This window comes from Phascolarctos cinereus, unplaced genomic scaffold (assembly GCF_003287225.1).
Source record: "Phascolarctos cinereus isolate Bilbo 61053 unplaced genomic scaffold, phaCin_HiC Scaffold_4;HRSCAF=312, whole genome shotgun sequence".
NCBI classification, from domain to species: Eukaryota; Metazoa; Chordata; class Mammalia; order Diprotodontia; family Phascolarctidae; genus Phascolarctos; species Phascolarctos cinereus.
The window spans coordinates 56,525,725-56,544,731 of record NW_027555847.1 but is presented as its reverse complement, the minus strand read 5'-3'; the positions used below and the strand labels follow the sequence as shown (position 1 = coordinate 56,544,731).

Sequence of the window (19,007 nt, the reverse complement as noted above, 5' to 3'; positions counted from 1 at the left end):
TACAGGTTATGAGTTGCCCTTTAGGTTTTATGAGTTAAAGGTATGGATTGAATTGAATTCTCAATGAGTACCAATGGAGAAAATTGATTTGGATTTCTCATCTTGTCATTTGAGTTTATAGGGTAAAAAGTTAAACAAATTCAACAAACATTCCTTAAGTTCCTCATATAAAAGGCAGTGTGCTAGACACTGTGGATACAGAGGTGATAATGTAGTATCTGCCTTCAAGGATTAGATAGTGTACTGTGATCATACAACATTTACGTGAAGTCACATGTGCGAAGAAAGGAGAGCTCTAGAGAGAATGCTCTGGGAACATAGGAGGGGGGAATTTATTAGAGAAAGCTTCATGGAAGAGGAGGTATAGTAAAGGTATGAGGTTACCTCAAATGTGAATTTAGTATTCCTGCTAATCTTTTAGCATATACTCTTGCTATAAAATGTCAGCATGAATATACAGACCCAGAGGCCTAGTTTATAGGAATGAATTTCTATAGCTATATTCTTGTCTTACCTTCTGCAAACAACAACAAAAAAGGCTATATTTTTTCCAAATTAAAACAGATATCTGAAAAAGATAGTCTGGAGTATATCTTGGGACAAAAATTTTTTAATCTGAAAGAAACTTGATGTGACAAAAAAGTTGATAATTAATCCATTTGAATGAATATGTTAACAGATTTACAAATTGAATTGCAGGTTATTAAATGATTACTTTAAATTCTAACAGTTTAGAACCACAGAAGTAACTAGCCATATAGCATATATAGACTTTACAGTTAGCGCTCCTTTGTAACTTAAAAGTCTTGAGTCCCCTGCCTTAGGTGGCCTTTCTGTGTTCTTGTAAACCAATGATTTCTTACAGTACAGATGGGAAGAAAATTACACATGTGACCCCTCAGATCTAAATCTTATTTCCCCAACCTGTCAATAAGGAAAGCACTGAAATAATAATAGGCAAAGCAGAATATGTGGGAAAACTAAGGATTTGTGACTTCTGATTCAGCCCAGCCTGGCATGCACATTCCTTTTCTCTCTTCAGTATCCCTTGGAGATTGAACAACCCTATTCATCTGCCACTCATTCTTTCCCTTAAGGCCTCCATTGTTTCTTTTTCTGTCCCTATACTAATCAATCACAGGCCATTTAGGAGAAAATTATATTGTTCTCAACCCTACCTCACCCCGATCCCACTGAATTCTGCCCAGCCCTTCATTCTCTGGGCCCTCTGGAATTCCAATCTCATAATGAACTCCTCTTCATTCTGAATCACTTTCTAATTACACTCTTTCCATATGTATTACCCCTTATTGAGAACTAGCACCCTCTCACAACCTTGTATCTCCAGCCTTAGCTCTATACCTTTTCTCACATTTTCCAACACATTTCAGATTACTACTTTCTCTCCATTGTCACTCCTAGACTCTCCTTTTCCTCCTCTACTCAACAAGCTTTCCTTCTTTAAAGACCACTCAACCAAAAGTTTCCCCCCTGTCCAAATTATGGTGTGTTTAGAACATCAGCTCCCAGGTCGTCCTCCTCAGTTCTCAAGGAGTTCAGCACCAAAGTCACCATCCTCTTCTTCTCAACACCTGCCCTCATATGAAGGAACTTTATTATTCCTGCCTCAAACTCCCTAATCTCCCAGTTTCTCAGCCTCCTTAATCCCCATGACATGCTCCTCCGTCCTACCTCATCTACACATAGGAATGTTCACACAGTACAGCTCATCATTATCCATAAATGTTCCACTTTCCTAATTTAAAATGTTGACCATAATCTCCAGTCGTTCCAAGACTCTCCAGACCTCAACCCTGCCATACTTATTACTCTTTGCTCTCATTGAGCCCTCTAGTCCTTCCACTTTCTTCCTCCTCTAATCTCAACCTAAAAATTAGCCCTTTCAACCCCACCTTTTCCCTTGCTCTCAAATCCCTTACCTCTCATCCTGTTCGTGCTCATCTGTCATTAAATCTCAGCCTTGGATCACTCCCGCCATTCACCTCCTCACAATAGCACTCTCTTCTGCAGGAACCATTTCCTGATCCCTCCAACTGCTAGTGTTCTTTCTCCCAAACTAACTTGTATGGAACTACTCTGTATATATTTGTTATTTACTAACTTTACATTTATGCTGCACGTATTTTACATGTGTACTTGTTATCTCCCTCCTTAGAATGTACGCACCTTTAAGGGCAGGGATCATTTCTTCTCTTTGCTCACATTGCCAGTGCCGGGCATTTGGAGGTATTTAACAAATAGTTGGTTGGTTGGTTGACTGACTGACTGGTAGGCACAGTAGGACTTCATTTTTCTGCTGACCTTAGCCATGTAGCAGAGACTGTCCACCAAGCTTTTGAAGAATTTATCACAAAAGTTACATTAGAGGAATTCTCAGAGGGTTAAATTATCTTAAGTAAAAACCTCAAGTGAATGTGTTCACTTCTACCTTTTTTTCTTGTCAGAGGTTTTGTTTTGTTTTTTTTTGCCGTGGGGGCCAGGGGGAGATTCCATGATGTGTAAATACTATACTGAACAATGTATAAAAATGTACAAAAATTGTTCACTAAGTTGGATGAATTTTTGTGAATTCCAGCTATGTTCTAGACTGAAAAATCATCATACTTTTCTTCATCAAATAAAATAAATTTTACTCTTATTCAGAGTAGAGAGAAAACATGAGTTATAGAAACAACCTGCAGACCCTTCCAATTCAGACATTCTGTGACCTATAACATAGATCCATGAAGAATGTTTATATAATTGATTTATAGTATTGATAACAATTTGACTGCTCAATATATTTGTTTTTAATTATCTTTTGGATAATTAAGAAACTGTATGCCTAGCCTGACATCTATACATATTCTATCCATAAATCCTTATGTCTCAGACTTTTATAATACAAAGGACCTAAGTACCTATTAGGTACCTTACCCCATCCCCATCCCCACTCCCACCCCCTACTCACAGCTCCTCCCTGAAAACCTGGGAAAATTGATTCCCAAGACCACCCAGCACACTGATACTTACTCCTCACGAAAACACAAGCCACAAAATTAATGAGGAAAAATATCAAAGACAACTTAAGAAAGCTTTTGAAAAAATAAAGATATCTCTTTTCAAGCAGCTTCCTGGCAGCTGCCACTTGGGGCTGTTTCTCTGTTGGGGTTTCTCCTTCAGTTCTGCACAGTTCACGACAGATGGTGTCAGGCGTCATTTCCCTTTTGGCTCCTCCTGGGGCTCTGTGTAACTTTTTGCCCAGTACTCAAACAGATCTTTCCTCACTGACACATCCTCCCTCTTTCCCTGTAAGTCAGAGGACACTGTTTTCCTTGTGCTGTCACTTTCATGACTTGGTGTCAGACTAGAGACCTACCCATTGAGTTTGTTTCCCTTTGCTACTATCCCTGCTGACCCTGGCCTCAAAGGCTTGTTCAGGAAGCTGGATGAGAACCATTCTTTTTTGTTCAAAGAGTCCCAGTCACCAGCAGACATTTAGGGTATGTCAATAACAAATCTCGATGTATTTCTCCTCTGACATGCGAATGATATCCCCTGTCAAAGTAAATATTACTTGCTTGTTTATGTGTTGACAGGTCATCCCAACTTCTTCTCATTTATCTGTCTTTAATCCCCAAGTAATATCTGAAGAAACTGAATAGGATTATTCAAGAAACCCTAGGTTGTTGCCAGCCAGCCCCACATAAAATGGATAGGGATGCATAGGAGAAAACCTGGACTTTACTGAGCCTCCAGCACATATTTGGGGCACATCATGTCTTTGGTATTAGGGCAAAGAAGGGGAAAAAGGAAACATTCCCTGCCCTGGCTACATATCTGTTACAATTATGAGATGGCACCCTGTATTAAAGTCTTACTTCACTGCCTCAACATGGTATGAAGATGACTGTGGATTCTGGGCAGCTGGAGTAATAGCTCTAGAAGCACCTACTGCTAATCATACCTGGCTTTATACAGTTTCTCAAGCTTCTCATTGGATCCTTACAAGAACCTTGTGCAATAAATATCCCAAGTGTGACAGTTCCCATTTTACAAATGAAAAGATAGAGGTTCCTAGAGGTTAAATGACTTATGACAGAGAAGTGTTTGAGCTCAGCTCTTCCCTGATTACAGGTATGGGCCTTGTGACTTGCTTTGAGTTTGTTGTCCAAGGACTGACCTAGCTAAGTTAAGAGATACTCATCATGAAAATTTAGCCGTTAACTGATGAAATATTTTGGCCATAGCAATTCACGACACCATCGGCTAAAGTAAGGAAGAATTGTGATCTTTGGTGGAAGTGTCCAAACTGATCAAGTCCCAGGCTCACAGGTTGCCAGAGCTGAAAGAGTCCTTACGGTGCTATTGTATCCATGTTGTTGGTTTCCTGTCTGGATTTCCCCCTGTAATTCTTGCTCAGCCGTCTCAGACTCCATTTTGTTTGTTGTGGTACCCTTAGTTTTCTATCAAGTCAGATTTCAAGGCCAGGTCCCATACAGCAAAATTGTTGTGGCCATTGAGCATCTTATAGCTGTCTTGGAAGCTGTGGAATCCATTCAGTCTTTGATTAAGCATTTATTAAGTATTTAGTTTGCTAGACACCATGCTGAGTGCTGGAAATAAAAGAAAAAATAAAACAATCTGTGTCCTCAAAGAGCTTATGTTTTACTGGGGTGGAACAATATACAAACATGTAAGTAAGTACACAAATCATGTACAGAGTCAATATGACACCCAGTTGATCCTTTCAAATGTTGTGCTTTGCCCTTTTATTGAAACAGATCATGCGATGTTTGTAAAGTATTCCATGCTTAAGCTGATCTGTCAGTTAAAAAACTGACAAAAACTTCCAGTGATGTCCTAGCCAGTCAAAGGTGTAGCAGAAAATACCTAAACAGAATCCCCCCATAATTGAATTTTGGAATATCATGAGCAGAGCCACAGAAGAATGTATGTGATAAGCATTGAGTGTCATGAACCCAGTTATTATAAACCCAGTTTATCACAAACCCAATGTATTACACCCCTCACTTAGCACACACACACATAAAACATTATACATAAACATTCTAAAGCAAAGCAATCAGACATTGTTATGAAAGTACCAATCAATACTAGATATTACACAGAACAAATTTGATCATTCCAGCTATACTTGATTGCTGTGGACACAGATATCCTTTATACTCTCCCCTTTATAACAATGCATTGCAATTAAGTGTAGAACAATACACAATGTAACATCAGGGACACTTCTCCCACCCCCCCACCCCCCGCAAAACTTTACCAGATGTAGGACAAGTCCATAGATTCCTGTTCCGTCACAAAACAGCTTCCCCCTTCTGGACTACGCATATGACTTGATGACCACTGGGGTCCTCTCACTTGCTTCTTTGACCTCCGAGGATCATAGATTCAGAGCTGGAAGGAAGCCCAAAGACCATCTTGGAACAACTCCCTTGATTTACCAAGAGTAAACTTAGGCCAGAAAGGTTGAGGAGGGCCCGTGAGCACGGCTAAAGGGAGATGGCCTCCAGGAGGACAGTAAGAACAGAACTCCGGTGGCCCAGTGGACGTGTTCAGCCATAGGCCACTGGCCAGCAGAGTGCCTGTCCTTGAAATGAAATGCTGGGCTAGAATCCCAGGTAAGGACCAACTACTTTACAATGCTCACATGAGTTTTTCAAAGCCAAATGAAAGGTTTTCATCTTTTCATTGTCACGTGGGTGGTATCCTTGTTATATTGGTAGCTTTCTAGTACCATATTCTGGTATTACTGCATGAGCTGGGTGTTGGAAAGGATACTGGACTTAAAATCAGGAAGATCTGTGTTCTTATTTCACCTCTGATACTTATTAGCAGTGTCACCATGGTCAAGTCACTTCACCTCAGTTTTCTCATTTATAAAGTTGGAATAACTATAATACCTACCTCCCAGGGGTGTTGAGAAGCTCAAATAAAATAAAGTATATAACGCATTTTATAAAGTTTAAAGCGCTGTAGAAATGTCACTTATTTTATATTTCCATGTGTGTATCTGTGTGCATATGTCCCTAAGAAATGCTTTTTGAGGTTGAAAGTGTTAGCTCATTACGTTCAGTATCAGAACCCTAAGTACATGTGAAAGAACCAAGACAAATTAGTACCAGTAGTGGGGTTTCTGGAACAGAAAATAACTATTGCTGTAGTGATGAGTAGAGATGCTATTCAGAGTGGGTATGCTTGGAGACTTCTAGGCCCAGCTGGAATGCCAGTCTTGGGGTGGGGTGCTACCTATCTATGATTCTTACTCCTATGTCCCCCTCCCCTTTGTAATGCCCGGAGGTCAAGCAGAGTTTTCCCTGGAAGGATCAGAGAGAGGATTGTGGCTCTAGAACCACAGGGGGACCTCAGAGATCATCTGGTGCAACTTGGTTATTTTCCAGATGAGGTTAAGTGAGTCCCAAGGCAAGCATATTAGCTGAATGAGTGCCCAGGAATTAGGTGGCAGGGCCCAGCACATGAAGGAGAGGGAAGGGAGTCAGTTCCTGAGGGGATCCACCCATTGGTCAGACTTTCAACACAGCAGCAGTAGAACACATGTCCTAAGTTCTGAGCCTGGCAGTCCTGGGTGGGTCACCTACCCAGGTCACCTACCCATCTACCCTTATTCCACTGGGGATAGCTCTCATTGTCAGAAGGTCCTTTCTTGAGTTGAGTCAAAGTCACACATTAGTTTAACATAATTTTATTTTTTGCTGGGATTCTGCTGCTTTCATTTTCCATTTCTGGTCACCAGAAAACAAAAGCATCACCATTAACTAACAGAAAGTTAAAGATGACCTAAAGTATCCACCATTACTAATGCATAGTAGAAATTGTTATTTAGGGTACCTATAATTTCTAGTACAGCCATATCTTATATCTTCATCCTCTTCATTGAATTAAAACAAATGTTACAAGAATCTCACTAAAATCCATATCAAACTTTCACTTTTTCTTTCAAAATTCAGAAATGAAAAGCCCACTTGTATTAATAGAGAACTCATTTCATTGCAGAAAAATCTGGGGTCAGGTTCTCCCTCAGAAACATACTGGCCCATGTGACCATGGACAAGTCATTTAACCTGTTAGTGCTCTAAGCCAGAAGGGGCAAACCCTTTGCCTTCAGGTTCGAGTGCTTCTGGAACCGGGTTAAAATGTAATTAGGAAATATTTACCAAAATAAATGAAAATATAATGTGGCACTTTAAAAACAAGTCAGCATGGTGCCCCATCCTTCTGTACACGAGTGGCCTCGTTTCCATTTGACTTTGACACCTCCAATTCAGGCAGCTCTCTTAGATTGTCCTTCCTAGCAAGTGCCCAATAGCATTGGCAAAGGCAGCTTCTCTCTATCACAAGGCCCAGTCCCTAGGTGACTTTGATAAAACAGGGCCCAGGGAAGCCCTTGTACTTGTAGTTTTGCTGATAACCACTCCATGCCAGGGAAATCAGATCTTCCCCCAAATGGCCGGTACCCCCTCAAACTACAACCTATCTTCTTCTGTTGTGCTTTGGGACCCCATGTAAAGACACAGAATTCTTAGATACAAAAATATCAAACACAGCTTTTTCACAGTCTTCCACTTAAAGGGGCAAAGGCCACTTTAACTTTCCAGATGTTACCTGGTGTCTTGAGTTTACAGGTGAGTTTCCCTTTTATTTGTTTCTACGGTGGAGTCCAGAACGTTTCAGTTTGCTGAAGCAGTGTTATCTTTCCCTTCTCTGGTCCTTGGGGCCCCTCTTCAGTTCCTGGGCAGAGCTATTCTCTTTGCTGCCATCTCTGCCCCTAGTGACTTGATGGCTTCCATGAGTTCTAGGCACAGAATTTTCCTAAAATAGTCTACTTCTTGTTGGGCACAGTAAGTCTTTGACAACCTTTTGTTCCTGCTCTAAAATTTCCTTCTTAAGCATACCAACAGCTCCTTTGTCTTCATTAATCTCCCAAGTCCCTTGCTGACTTCATTGCTTTGCCTTGAATATCCCAGAAATCCTAGAGCAGTCCCCTCACCCTGCCTATCTCCCCGAGAGTCACCTGGGCCAGACACCCGTCCTCTGCTGTCTGTCTTTGTGCAATCCTTAGCAGTCCTCATCTCAAGCTATATTCTGATTGCTTTGTTCATGTCAGATAGACATTCATTCCGTATATGGGGCTATGGAGAGTTGATTTGGTTATTTGGGGAGTGAGAGCAAGGAGAAGTGGAATTAAAGGTGTTGTTGCAAATACTTTTGATAATTAATGATAATTACCAGAGTCACTTCTAAACCCTGTGTGGCCAAAATTCTCTGATCCAGGAATCAGAAGACTCAGGTCCTAGTACAAAGTCTACCTCAAATTCTGCATTACCTTGGGCAAGTCACCTTCCTACATTGGACCTAGTTTCTTTAGTCATGAATTGAGAAACTTGAACTAGATGATATCCAAGGCCCTTTCCTAGCCCTAGTTTTCCATAACTTCATGACTATCATGTAGACAGCTGAAGCTGCTGTTTGCAGAACCTGGGTGGGATTTGGCCTTTATGCCTCACAGTCTTGAAGCTTTTTGGGGGAAAAAAAAGCCTCTGATTTCTGCTCATAAGACCAGTCTTGTTGCCACTGGCCTTTCCTGGCCTTCTACAGGTATGCTGTATCATCACACTTTGTTCTTCCCTGAGACAATCTCTTTTCTGATTCTTTGGTTGGTTTCCATAGGCAAGAGATAAAACCTCCTACCTTACCTGGTTGACATTTCAAAATTCTATGCCAGTGCAACATGAAATTTAACATCTGCTTACCTAGGATGAGAGTATGATCTCTTCATAATAACATCTGATTTTTCTGTTGATGAGAGAGAAATTTCACTAGCTGTTCAAATAATTAAGACATACTTCTTCCAAGACGACAGTCTCCCCTGCTGGCACAAGGCAGAGTTTCCTGGCTGTGGAGGCAGAGAACCTGAATTCCAGTGTCACCTCAGCTACATTTGACCTGTGCAGTACTAGGCACTTACCCTCCATTTTCTTCAGTATTAAGTGAGGGTCTCTGGGATCCCTTCCAATGCTAGATCTGGCTTCCTGTGATCTTGTGCTGTGTCATGTCCCCCAGGGAGATGCTCCTCAGCTAGCTCCCTACCACTTGCTGCTACCTTCACCACCCCCTCTCCAGAAGGAGCAGCTAGGTGGCGCAGTGGATAGAGCTCTGGCCTTGAAGTCAGGAGGACATGAGTTCAAATCCAGTCTCAGACACATGACACTAGCTGTGTGACCCTGGGCAAGTCATTTAACCCCTATTGCCTCACCAAAAAAAAAAATTGACTTAAAATAAGGCTGAATCAATACAGCCCCAAATTCCCCTCCAAACAGGATTTTAACCCTCACAGGCTGATGAAAAAAAAAGCTTCAAATTATCTTAATTCAGAATTATTAGCATACTTCCTATTTAGAGTATCCCCTTCCAGCTTATTATTATATCTGTTACATGTTGCCTTCCCCAGCCAGACTATATACTCCATGAGGGCAGAGAGACTGTTTTCACTTTGGTCTTTGTATGCGTACTACTTAACATAGTACCTGGCACATGGTAGACAGTAAATGTACTTTGGTTGATTGATTTTGCTCCTTGACAGACACTATAATGAGTTTGAATGGAACATTCTAAATTGGCTATTAATATTCTACATTTAGATCTCACTTACGTAGAGTTTTTCAGTAATCTGGGAGGGACCATTACCACTAATTGAAAGCTGTTTATATTCAATAAGTCGTCATTACTGTTTTAGGATTCATTTCCATTGAAACCATACTGGTTCATAAAAGCTCTCAAGTATGTTGGGCATAACCTGAGATGTTGTGGCTACAAACTAACTGCCTTTCCAAAGCCTAAGCTCAAGACTTCGTTTCTTTTACTTTCTTCCCCTGAACTGAAACAATTAGTCCCTTCTCTTTGTTGCCTAACTTAGCCAGTTGATTCTGCGTCATGGCTGCCTTTGATGGCCCTTTCCCAGGCATCACAGAAAAGCCTCGTTGCTGCTGATGTGACAGGGTGTTTTGATTCTTTAGCTCCTCTGCTAGTAAAGAGGGCCCAATGGGTCACCTGCCTGTTGTCAGTTTGTGCATCCTCCAACCTGGATGTTCCTTAAGGAAGTTAACTGCTCTTAGAAGAGGATTGTGTATCATTTCTGCTGTGAGAGGGTGAAGATGGATATTCAGAGAATATTGATTATTTATTAAAAAACAGTATGTTTTTGTTAATATATAGACCAATACCTATAAAAATTTCAACCAAAATCATGATTAATATGACCAATGAAAACTTAGTTTTTGTTCAAGGCTTAACTCACGGGCCACTTTCTTTGGCCACTTACTTAGCTCACTCTTCCTCACCCCCTTAACCCAGTCAGTCACTGAGTCTTGTCAGTTCTGCCTCCACAGCATTTCCACATGTGTCCTCTTTTCATCACACACATAGTCAGAGCCCTAGTTCAGATGAATCCATAAACTCCATAGATCCTGTGCAACCAAAGTTTAATGACCAGGTGTCAGGAGACCCAGGTTATGATACAACTTGAAATGAACTCCAAGTTTTGTGTGTGCATCTTCCCTCCCCTGATAGAATGTCAACTCCAAGAGAACCATCTTCCACATGGTTGCTGAAGTGGTAATCCTAAAACAGAGCTGACTACAAAACTCTTTTGCTCATTAAATCCCAGAGTCTGCCTGTTGCCTCTAGGTAGAGACTCTTCTGTCATTTACAGCCCTGGCTTCAGTAGACCTTTCCAGCCTTGTTCAGTTTGACTCCTCTTTATATAGTCTTGCATTTAGCCAAACTGACACACTGTCCCACCCCCCAGCACTCTATGGCTGGATGTTACCCATGGCTAGAATTCCCTCCCTCCCTCCTCCTCTCTACTTGGAATTCCTCATTTTCGTCTTGGCCTCGATCAAGCCCCACTTCATCTTTCCTGACCCATGGAGCTGCTAGTGCCACCTTTCTACTCCCCCTGCCCTGTGTGTGTGTGTGTGTGTGTGTGTGTGTGTGTGTGTGTGTGTGTGTGTGTGTGTGTGAGAGAGAGAGAGAGAGAGAGAGAGAGAGAGAGAGAGAGAGAGAGAGAGATGAAGAAATGTTCGAGTCAGACCTCTGGTAACTTTGTGACTCCAAAAGAATCTTTCAACCTCTTAGGATCCCAGGCATCTCTCTTAAACTATGAGTCAAAGAATAGTTATGTCTCAGCATTGGTAAGAAGAATTCCTGACACCAGTGAAAGTATGGATCTGAATAAAAACCAAAATACATTTTGCACATACTTTTTTTGTGTGTGCATCTTCCCTCCCCGATAGAATGTCAACTCCTCAAGGGCAGACATTTTCACTTGTGATTTTGTCTTTTCACCTTGTAGCACAATGTGTGCCAAGCACTGTACCAAGTACGTTTTGCAAACATGACCTCCTTTAATCCTGGTACGTAGCAGATGTTTAGTGAATACTTGCTGAATTGACTCCTACTCATAGAAACCATTTCTTCAGTCAGGAGGACCTGGTTTCAAATTCCATTTCTAATACTTTAAGTGGCCGTGTGATCATGGCTGGGCAAGTCACTGAGTACCTCTGAGGTTCAAGTGATATAATGCAAGGAAAGTGTTCTAAAAACTGTAAAGCACCATGTAGATTCCCATTTTTGTCATCCCCATCATCATGATCACTGAAAATTGTTGTAGGGAAATTGTTTCTTTCCCTGCCAGAGTTTCTTTCCTTCTGTGAAACCCAGGGACTTGTTTGTCAAGTTGACTCATGAAGAAAGGAAGAGAACTGAAGAGGAAATCTATTTTTAGCAATGCCAAAAAAAATGGGGCCCTACACTCTCTATTTAAAATTTCCTTCATTGTATTAAGGTTTTATACCAAGATTTCCTGGTTTAAAGGCAAAAACCAGACATTTAGGGGTGTAAAGTAAGGTCAAATATTCCTTTTAGAAACTAGAGGTTTTTGAGCAGTAATCCACCTTTCCTTTTGTACTTCATTTGCTCAGCTATAACCATGGTGTAGATATTTATCCACTTCAAAAATAAAATAAAAACTCCTTAGCTTGATATTTAAAGCCCTCCACAATCTGGTCCCAACCTTCCTTTCTAGCCTTATTTTCTATTACCTTCCTTGAGTCAGAGAGCAACAATAATAATAATAATAACAACAAATAATTCGCATTTGTGGAGAGCTTTAAGGTCCACAAAAGTTTTCCTCATTAAACCCCTGTGAGATAGAGAGGGCAACTTAGGAGTATGAGGACCTGAAAAGTTAAGTTACTTGCCTAGGGTCTTACAGGTTTTAAGCTTCTAAAGTGGCCTATAAATCAAGATATCCTGACTCTAAAACCAGTGCTTTACATACAACACAGGAATATTGAACCTAGTAGCATTTTTCTTTTTTCCTTGGCATTCGTGTAGGCCGTCCCTCATTCCTGAAATGTATTCCTACCTCATCTCTACCTGTTAAAGTCCTTTTCTTCAAGCCTCTGCTCAAGTTCCCCAGCTGAAAGTGGGACATCTCTTTGTAAATTTTCCTAGACAATTTTGGCTGGATCTCTTCTTTGCCCCCATCACACTTTACTTTATAGTTTGTGTGTGTGTGTGTGCTTATCGCATATTTCTCCTTGAGAGCAAGACACTTAGTGTAGTACCTTATGGTAGTAGGTGCTTAATAAATACCTGTGGAATTAAATCAGGTATTCCAGGGAAATTTGCAGGCCCTTTCCCAAGGCCCAGGTCTCTGATAGCTGTCTTCTACTTGAGGGGTGGAGGAGAGTGGGATTGTCTCTTTCATCTAGTTGGTATTGAAGTAATATATTTGGTGTGCAGAGCAGGAAACTTTCTTGAAAACAGCCAGGGCACTACAAAATTACCCCCAGGAGGAACAGAGATAAGATCATTTCACCACAGTGAGTAAACAGAACAGGTTTGTTTGCCTTTAAAACTCTGATGGCAAGTCTGGTTAAGAAGGCAGGAGGCTGTTTGGAGAGTTGCAGATCTACTTTAGTTTATAAAAGCTTCATTGGATATAGACTGATGAGTATTTTCAAGAGTGCCACAGGTTATTCTGTTATTCTCAAAGCTTGGTACTTGTGGTCTGATATTATCATGGAATCCTTAGAGAGGATGGATAGAGCTATATAGCTGTATCTAGTATGCAGATTCTAAGTAATTATGAAGCATTATCATGTTCTCATTCTTGGTGTGTTCTACGGCCAAGCCTTTTCCTGTGTCTTTGTTTATAGAGTACTATAAGCAGGAACCAGTTTCTGCCTTGAATAACTGACATGTCATCTGATTTCAGCAAACAGATTCTTGATAGAGACACAAAGCACTAAGAAAGAAGTGACTTGGGGAGGAAATGTGCTCCGGTTGTTAGAGCATCAATGGACTCTAAAATCTTTACCTCTGGTTCTTATGTAATTTCAACTTTGAATACTTCCTTCTGTCAGCAGATGGGCCAGTATAAATACTGACAAAACGCTGTGGTACAGGGCAAAAGAGTAAAACATGCTTAAAATAAATATGCTCATACTGAACTTTGCAACATCAGTGACCAAACAATAAAGAAAAATAGTTTTAAGGGAAGAACATAGGAGAACATTTATAATTTCTGTTTTCTTTTTGCGGTGCCTTCCTTTTGTAGCCATCTAATCACTTTTGGGGTGTGCCCAGTAAAGTACACAGCTGCTTAACAGCCAAAGCAGATTGCTAAAACGTTGCAGCTGGCCCCAGACAAACCAGCACCCGGGTATCCTGACCAGTGTTGTTGTTGCCGTTTAATTTTAATCAGCTTTATTCTCCTTGATTTTAGTATCTTCCCTCTGAGATTATCTCCAGTTTATCCTTGTTTGTACAGCACATTTGCATGTTGTCTCCCAACCCCATCTCCTCCTGCCTCCCCCTCTCCCCTTTGGACTGTGTGCACCTTGACAGCAGAGACTGGTTTGGGGACTGGAAGGGTGGAGGGTTGTGTTTGTCTTTCTGTGCATCCCCAGTGCTTAGCATAGTGCCTGACACATAGTTAATAATGTATAATAATAAATGCTTGTTCACTTGTTAGCTTGTAAGTTGTCTAAGGGAAGAACAAATAATATTATTTCATTTATTTCAGTCCTCTGTGTCTTCTTGACCTCTTTCGGGGGGCAAAGGTGTGGAGAAGCCATTAATATTGTGGAAAGCTAAGAAGCTTAAGGCATTTACAGACTCCCCTGGATGTATTTTCTCTGAATTTGGTATAAGGAGTTGTATGAAGTGGAGGCAGATAAAGAAGAGTTAGTGGACAGAATACCCATTTTAGAGTTAGGCACAGCTAGATTCAAATCTCATTGTTAGCAAACTACACTATACCTCAGTTTCCTAATCTGCAAAATGAATCCGTCTCTTAGGTTGTTGAGTACAATCCAAATGAGATAATGTATGTAAGGAGTCTAACCTTTAAAGGTTACAAATGCCAGTTATTGTGAGAAGGGGAAAGGAGAGACTGGGGTTGGGAAGAAAACATTCTAAATAGGAAAAGTGGCAGGATGTCTGTGTTTTGGCAATATTTCTATCCCCTTCATTGATATTCTCCTTAGTATCATATCTTTGAACATCAGGCTGCTTTATCTGTAGATTAAGCAACTGTTACAGAATCCCAGAAATTGAGTTAGATTTGATGATGATCCCTTTAAAAAAAAAAAACTTAATGGACAGATTTGCGGATACTGCCATCTTTTCAAGGCTTTCTTCCAGCAAACACTTTGACTCTGTGACCAAAATAATTTTGTTTTCAGTTGCACTGAGGATACTTGGAGTCTAGGAGAGCAGTGCATTCACTATACGTGCCCAGCACATTCTTGGATCATGTCATAGATCTATGACATTTGAAAGAAAATCATTCCCTGTAGTTCTCCATTAACAGCAGTTGTGCCTGGGAATCTTTATCCAGTGGGTTTTGAGACAGATGATAAAGATCAGTATATAAGTGCTTGTTCTTGAAGAATTTAGGTAATAGATAGGAGTTTTGCATTAGAAACTGGATAAGAGATAATTATTTGAAGGTCTGAGAAAGGGGGGAGGGAGATAAAAAGGTAAGGGAAAGGAAGAATATGCTAGCATAGAGAGAGATTGGGGAAAAGAAGCATCTCTGTTTCTTAGCTAGGTCTTATGCTTTACGAGACCTGAGATGACTAAGTATCTTGACTCATCCCTATTTATAGCTGAAATTCTCAACATTTGGTGCTTAGACTACACAACTCACTTCTGGAGGAGATTCTCCACCACAGTCACCTTCTCCCACAGTCACCTTCCTCTAGCCAGATGTTTCCCCTCACCCCTGAAATTGACTGAATGCTGGCAACAAAAGGTTTAGTTCTTCGGCTCATGCCTCTTTCCACAGTGTTAGGAAGCCACTTAGTAAACAGTAAATTTAATACTGTTTTTAAAATATAAGATGAAACCTGATCAAATGACAACAAATTATTTTGTCATTTAACTTCATTTCTTTCTAAATTTACAGCAAGCCAGTTACTTACATAGGAAACATTTCTATAGTTTACTTCTAGAAATGAGCTTCTTTCTCTACAATGAGAATCAGTGTCTTCAGGTGTAATTTGAATCCCTAGCAACTACAGATAGTCACTGGGAAACATGGGATCATAGAGTCTTGAAGGTCCTTTCCCCCCAATATCTGTCTTGGTCATTTGTTGACACTTTAATCCCCAAATAGTGAAGAGCCACCAAGACCCTCCCCAGTTATTTTATAAAATCACTTCAGAATCAGAAATACCTGTTGGAATTTTACAAACTGACAGAAAGGACTCTGGGAGAATCCAGTTGAAGGAGAGAAGTTCTTTTTAACTGAGGTCTACCACTCCAGAATAAGAAAAGAAGGATCTTCCTCAAATCTAGTCTCAGTGTTTGGGTATTTCCCCATCTGGTGGTGAGAGGGAATGTGTAAATGACTCAAGATGACATAAGGATACACTTTAGAGAAGCTCAGAGGGAAATCCCTAAGTGGTATAGGAGATAAGAGAGTTTCATTTCAGCAAGATTTCTGAAAGAACTGCCAAGGGAACTTGCCATGGGGAAGTCAACTTTTAGTTTTAGTTAGTGAAGAAAGAGTTGTTTTGTTTTTTTAAAATATATTGTTTGGGCATGAATTCAAATACCTTCTTAAACTAGAAAATGTATTTAAATACATAAGTATTTAAAGGTACAAAACTCTACAGAATAGACACGCTCCTTAAAATTAGCAAAAAAGTTAATTTTCATGAAGTGAACTATATTTTCCTTTTGGCCTCCATTAGATCAGTCATAGAACTGGAAATGAGGAGAAAGGGAAACTCTCCTTTAAGTATAAACAGTCTGCTATGAGACATATGACTGCATTCGTGACCTTCATCTGTGAATCTGATTTACTTAAAGGTATTATGATATTCTGGAGGCTGCAGAGCAACTTAGAATATATTGCTTAGGATACATGCAAATCAAACAGTTTCATTGTGTTGAAAGTAAGTATATTGTGCAGCCAGAATCACAAATTCACATTTGGTAAGACTCATTAGGGAGTGCTAAGGAGCCCTGCTTTTCTGACTACTGTGTGCCTGGGGCCAGGTTTCTTTCTGTTTTACAAGATCCCATCTTCCCATTGTGACTTGACTGGGAACCAAATTCAACAAATTGAATAGTCTTAGAATTTACCCTGTTCTAAAGGCTGATCTGGTTGAGTACCAACCCTCTGACTTAATCAAACTGTTCTCATGGGGGGTGTCGCTGAGTGACTTGGCCTCCAGTTAGGTGGCACAGTAGATAGAGTGCCAGGCCTGGAATCAGGAAGACTCATCTTCCTGAGTTTCAATCCAGCCTCAGACACTTAGCAGCTGTGTGATCCTGGGCAAGTCACTTAACCCTGTTGGCCTCAGGTTCTCATCTGTAAAATGAGCTAGAGAAGGAAATGGCAAACTACTCCAGTATCTTTACTAAGAAAACCCCAAATGGAACCACAGAGAGTCAGACAGGACTGAAAAGCAACTAAACAACAAAAAAGTACCTGAAAAAAAGTTCATAGGATTGTAGATGGAAAAGTAGAAGGGACCTCAGAGGCCATCTAAACTAGGAGGCCCCATGTAGGTTAGATGACTTTCCCAAGGTCACAGTGAATGATGTTAAGAGCTACAGCTAGAGTTCTTTCCAGTGAGTTATGGAGCTTTCAGGTTCAGAGCTTATCCCTTCTTCTGCCATTGATATCACTTCCCCCTCAAGATCCCAGTTGTCAACCAGTTGGCCCTGCACCTTGCTGAGGTCAGTGAACAGAATTCAGATTCCTGGAGAATTTATCCAGGATCAGCTTGACCTCTTTGGAAATGAGGATAGCCAGTACAGCTCTTCCAGGGCTGCTAAACATGGGAGTAGACCTCCCAGGAGAGCGCTGGAGCTCATACCTGGCTGCAAGAGGTGAGGAATGAATTAGAGAAATGAGGAGGATAGTCTGAATAATTTTTAGCCCATGATGGTTATTCAGTAAACACTAAATGGTGTTTCTGAAGTAATTTGACCTTTACAAACTGATAGTGGTATCATTGTTATTATTAACACCACTGTTGTAACTGTTTCCCACACTTTCACTAATCTACTGAAGTTTTCAATATTACTGGGTCAGAATCTGTGCAGGTCACTAGGTTATGCCTATAGAAGACTTAGGAAAGTAACACTTAAGGAAAAGTTTTCTTCAGTCTGTAAATATTTACAGTTAAATAAGGTTGTAGCTTTAGCCCATTAAAAATAGAAATCAAAAATCCACTCAATGAGAGAAGTTCAGTCTTTTCATCACTTCATTCAGTATTGTTACTTTAATGTAGTTTAGGTCTTCAAAAAAATTAGAGAGACTTTCCCTTTAAGGACTCTGTTCCTGACTCAGATGACGTCATCTTGCTTCTTCCCTCGCCCTCCCCCAACCCCAAAGTCGTTTAAAGTTAGTGCCAGCCTGTTACTGGGGAGGAGTTACTGAGTAATGGAGTGATTCATGGTTTCAGGTATTTTAAAACTACTTCCCTGACAAAATAATGGATTAGTTTTATTTAGAGAATGAAGTCTGAGGAGAGCTGCTGTCAGCTGGATTGTGTAGACATGTTAACAGATGTGAGTGGTGGGAAGCATGCACTGGCAGAAGTTGCTGTGGCTCAGGAAAGCCCAGGTAGGACAGAAATAACCTTCCTGTGGGGATGCCTTCCTGTGCCTAACCCTAAATGTGCTTTTAGGAAAGGGGGCTGAAGGTCTCTTGTGCATAGGTTTTTTTAAAACTTGAGGTATATAAACAAAGCTTGTTTATCTGTAACACAGATTTTTACCCACAAGTGTGATCCATGTATATCTGTATAAATTATGCTTCTCTTCCCCAAGGAGCTATCAAGTTTTTCAACCATTTCCAATTTCCTCTTTAGGAAGTCATCACCAGATGGGTTGAACACAAAAAGTACTATTCCCAAATCTCTGAAGGAAAATTAGGGGCCTAAGAAACTTTGATTCTTTTTCCTGTTACCCGTATGACATATATACATACATACATGCATACATACATACATACATACACACACACAGACACACACACATATATTTTAGAGGTATTCATTATATTAAGTCATTTAGATATTAGTTCAGAATCTGAGATGATAAGGGCATCTAGTACCTAGGAGGAGTTACGGTAGTATATCAACTGTTGACTTTGTGCCGCTCAGAAAAGTAAGCTCCCACTGAACTTTTTATGACTTTTGTGGGTTCCTTTTTCCCCAGAGAGAGAAACATTAAAATACTAGCTTCCATATGGAACTTAAAGTCCTGAATAAGATCGATTCAAAGGAGCTAGACAATCTAAAAAGATCCATGGTTCATGAGAAATCACATCCCAAACTACTTTGTGATTCCAGGCAAGTGGAGTACCAGAACCGGCTTCTCTTCTTCCTCCCTCCTGCTACAGCCCAGGATTTGGTCATTTCTCAGCTTAT

General features: G+C 40.5%; 1 protein-coding gene across 8 annotated transcripts in view; it reads left to right on the top strand.

Moving 5' to 3' along the window:
* Positions 1 to 19,007, top strand: part of TMCC1 (transmembrane and coiled-coil domain family 1) — a 284,028-nt gene that overhangs the window by 240,589 nt on the left and 24,432 nt on the right. The window contains exon 1 of one of the 8 annotated variants that reach the window (XM_020981115.2): positions 18,048 to 18,199. The exons of the other annotated variants lie outside the window; for them this stretch is intronic. Coding sequence (XP_020836774.1) covers positions 18,161 to 18,199 — 39 coding nt within the window. The 5' untranslated portion in view covers positions 18,048 to 18,160. Of the gene's footprint in view, positions 1 to 18,047; positions 18,200 to 19,007 lie in introns of those variants that run through there. 8 annotated transcript variants of the gene reach the window in all.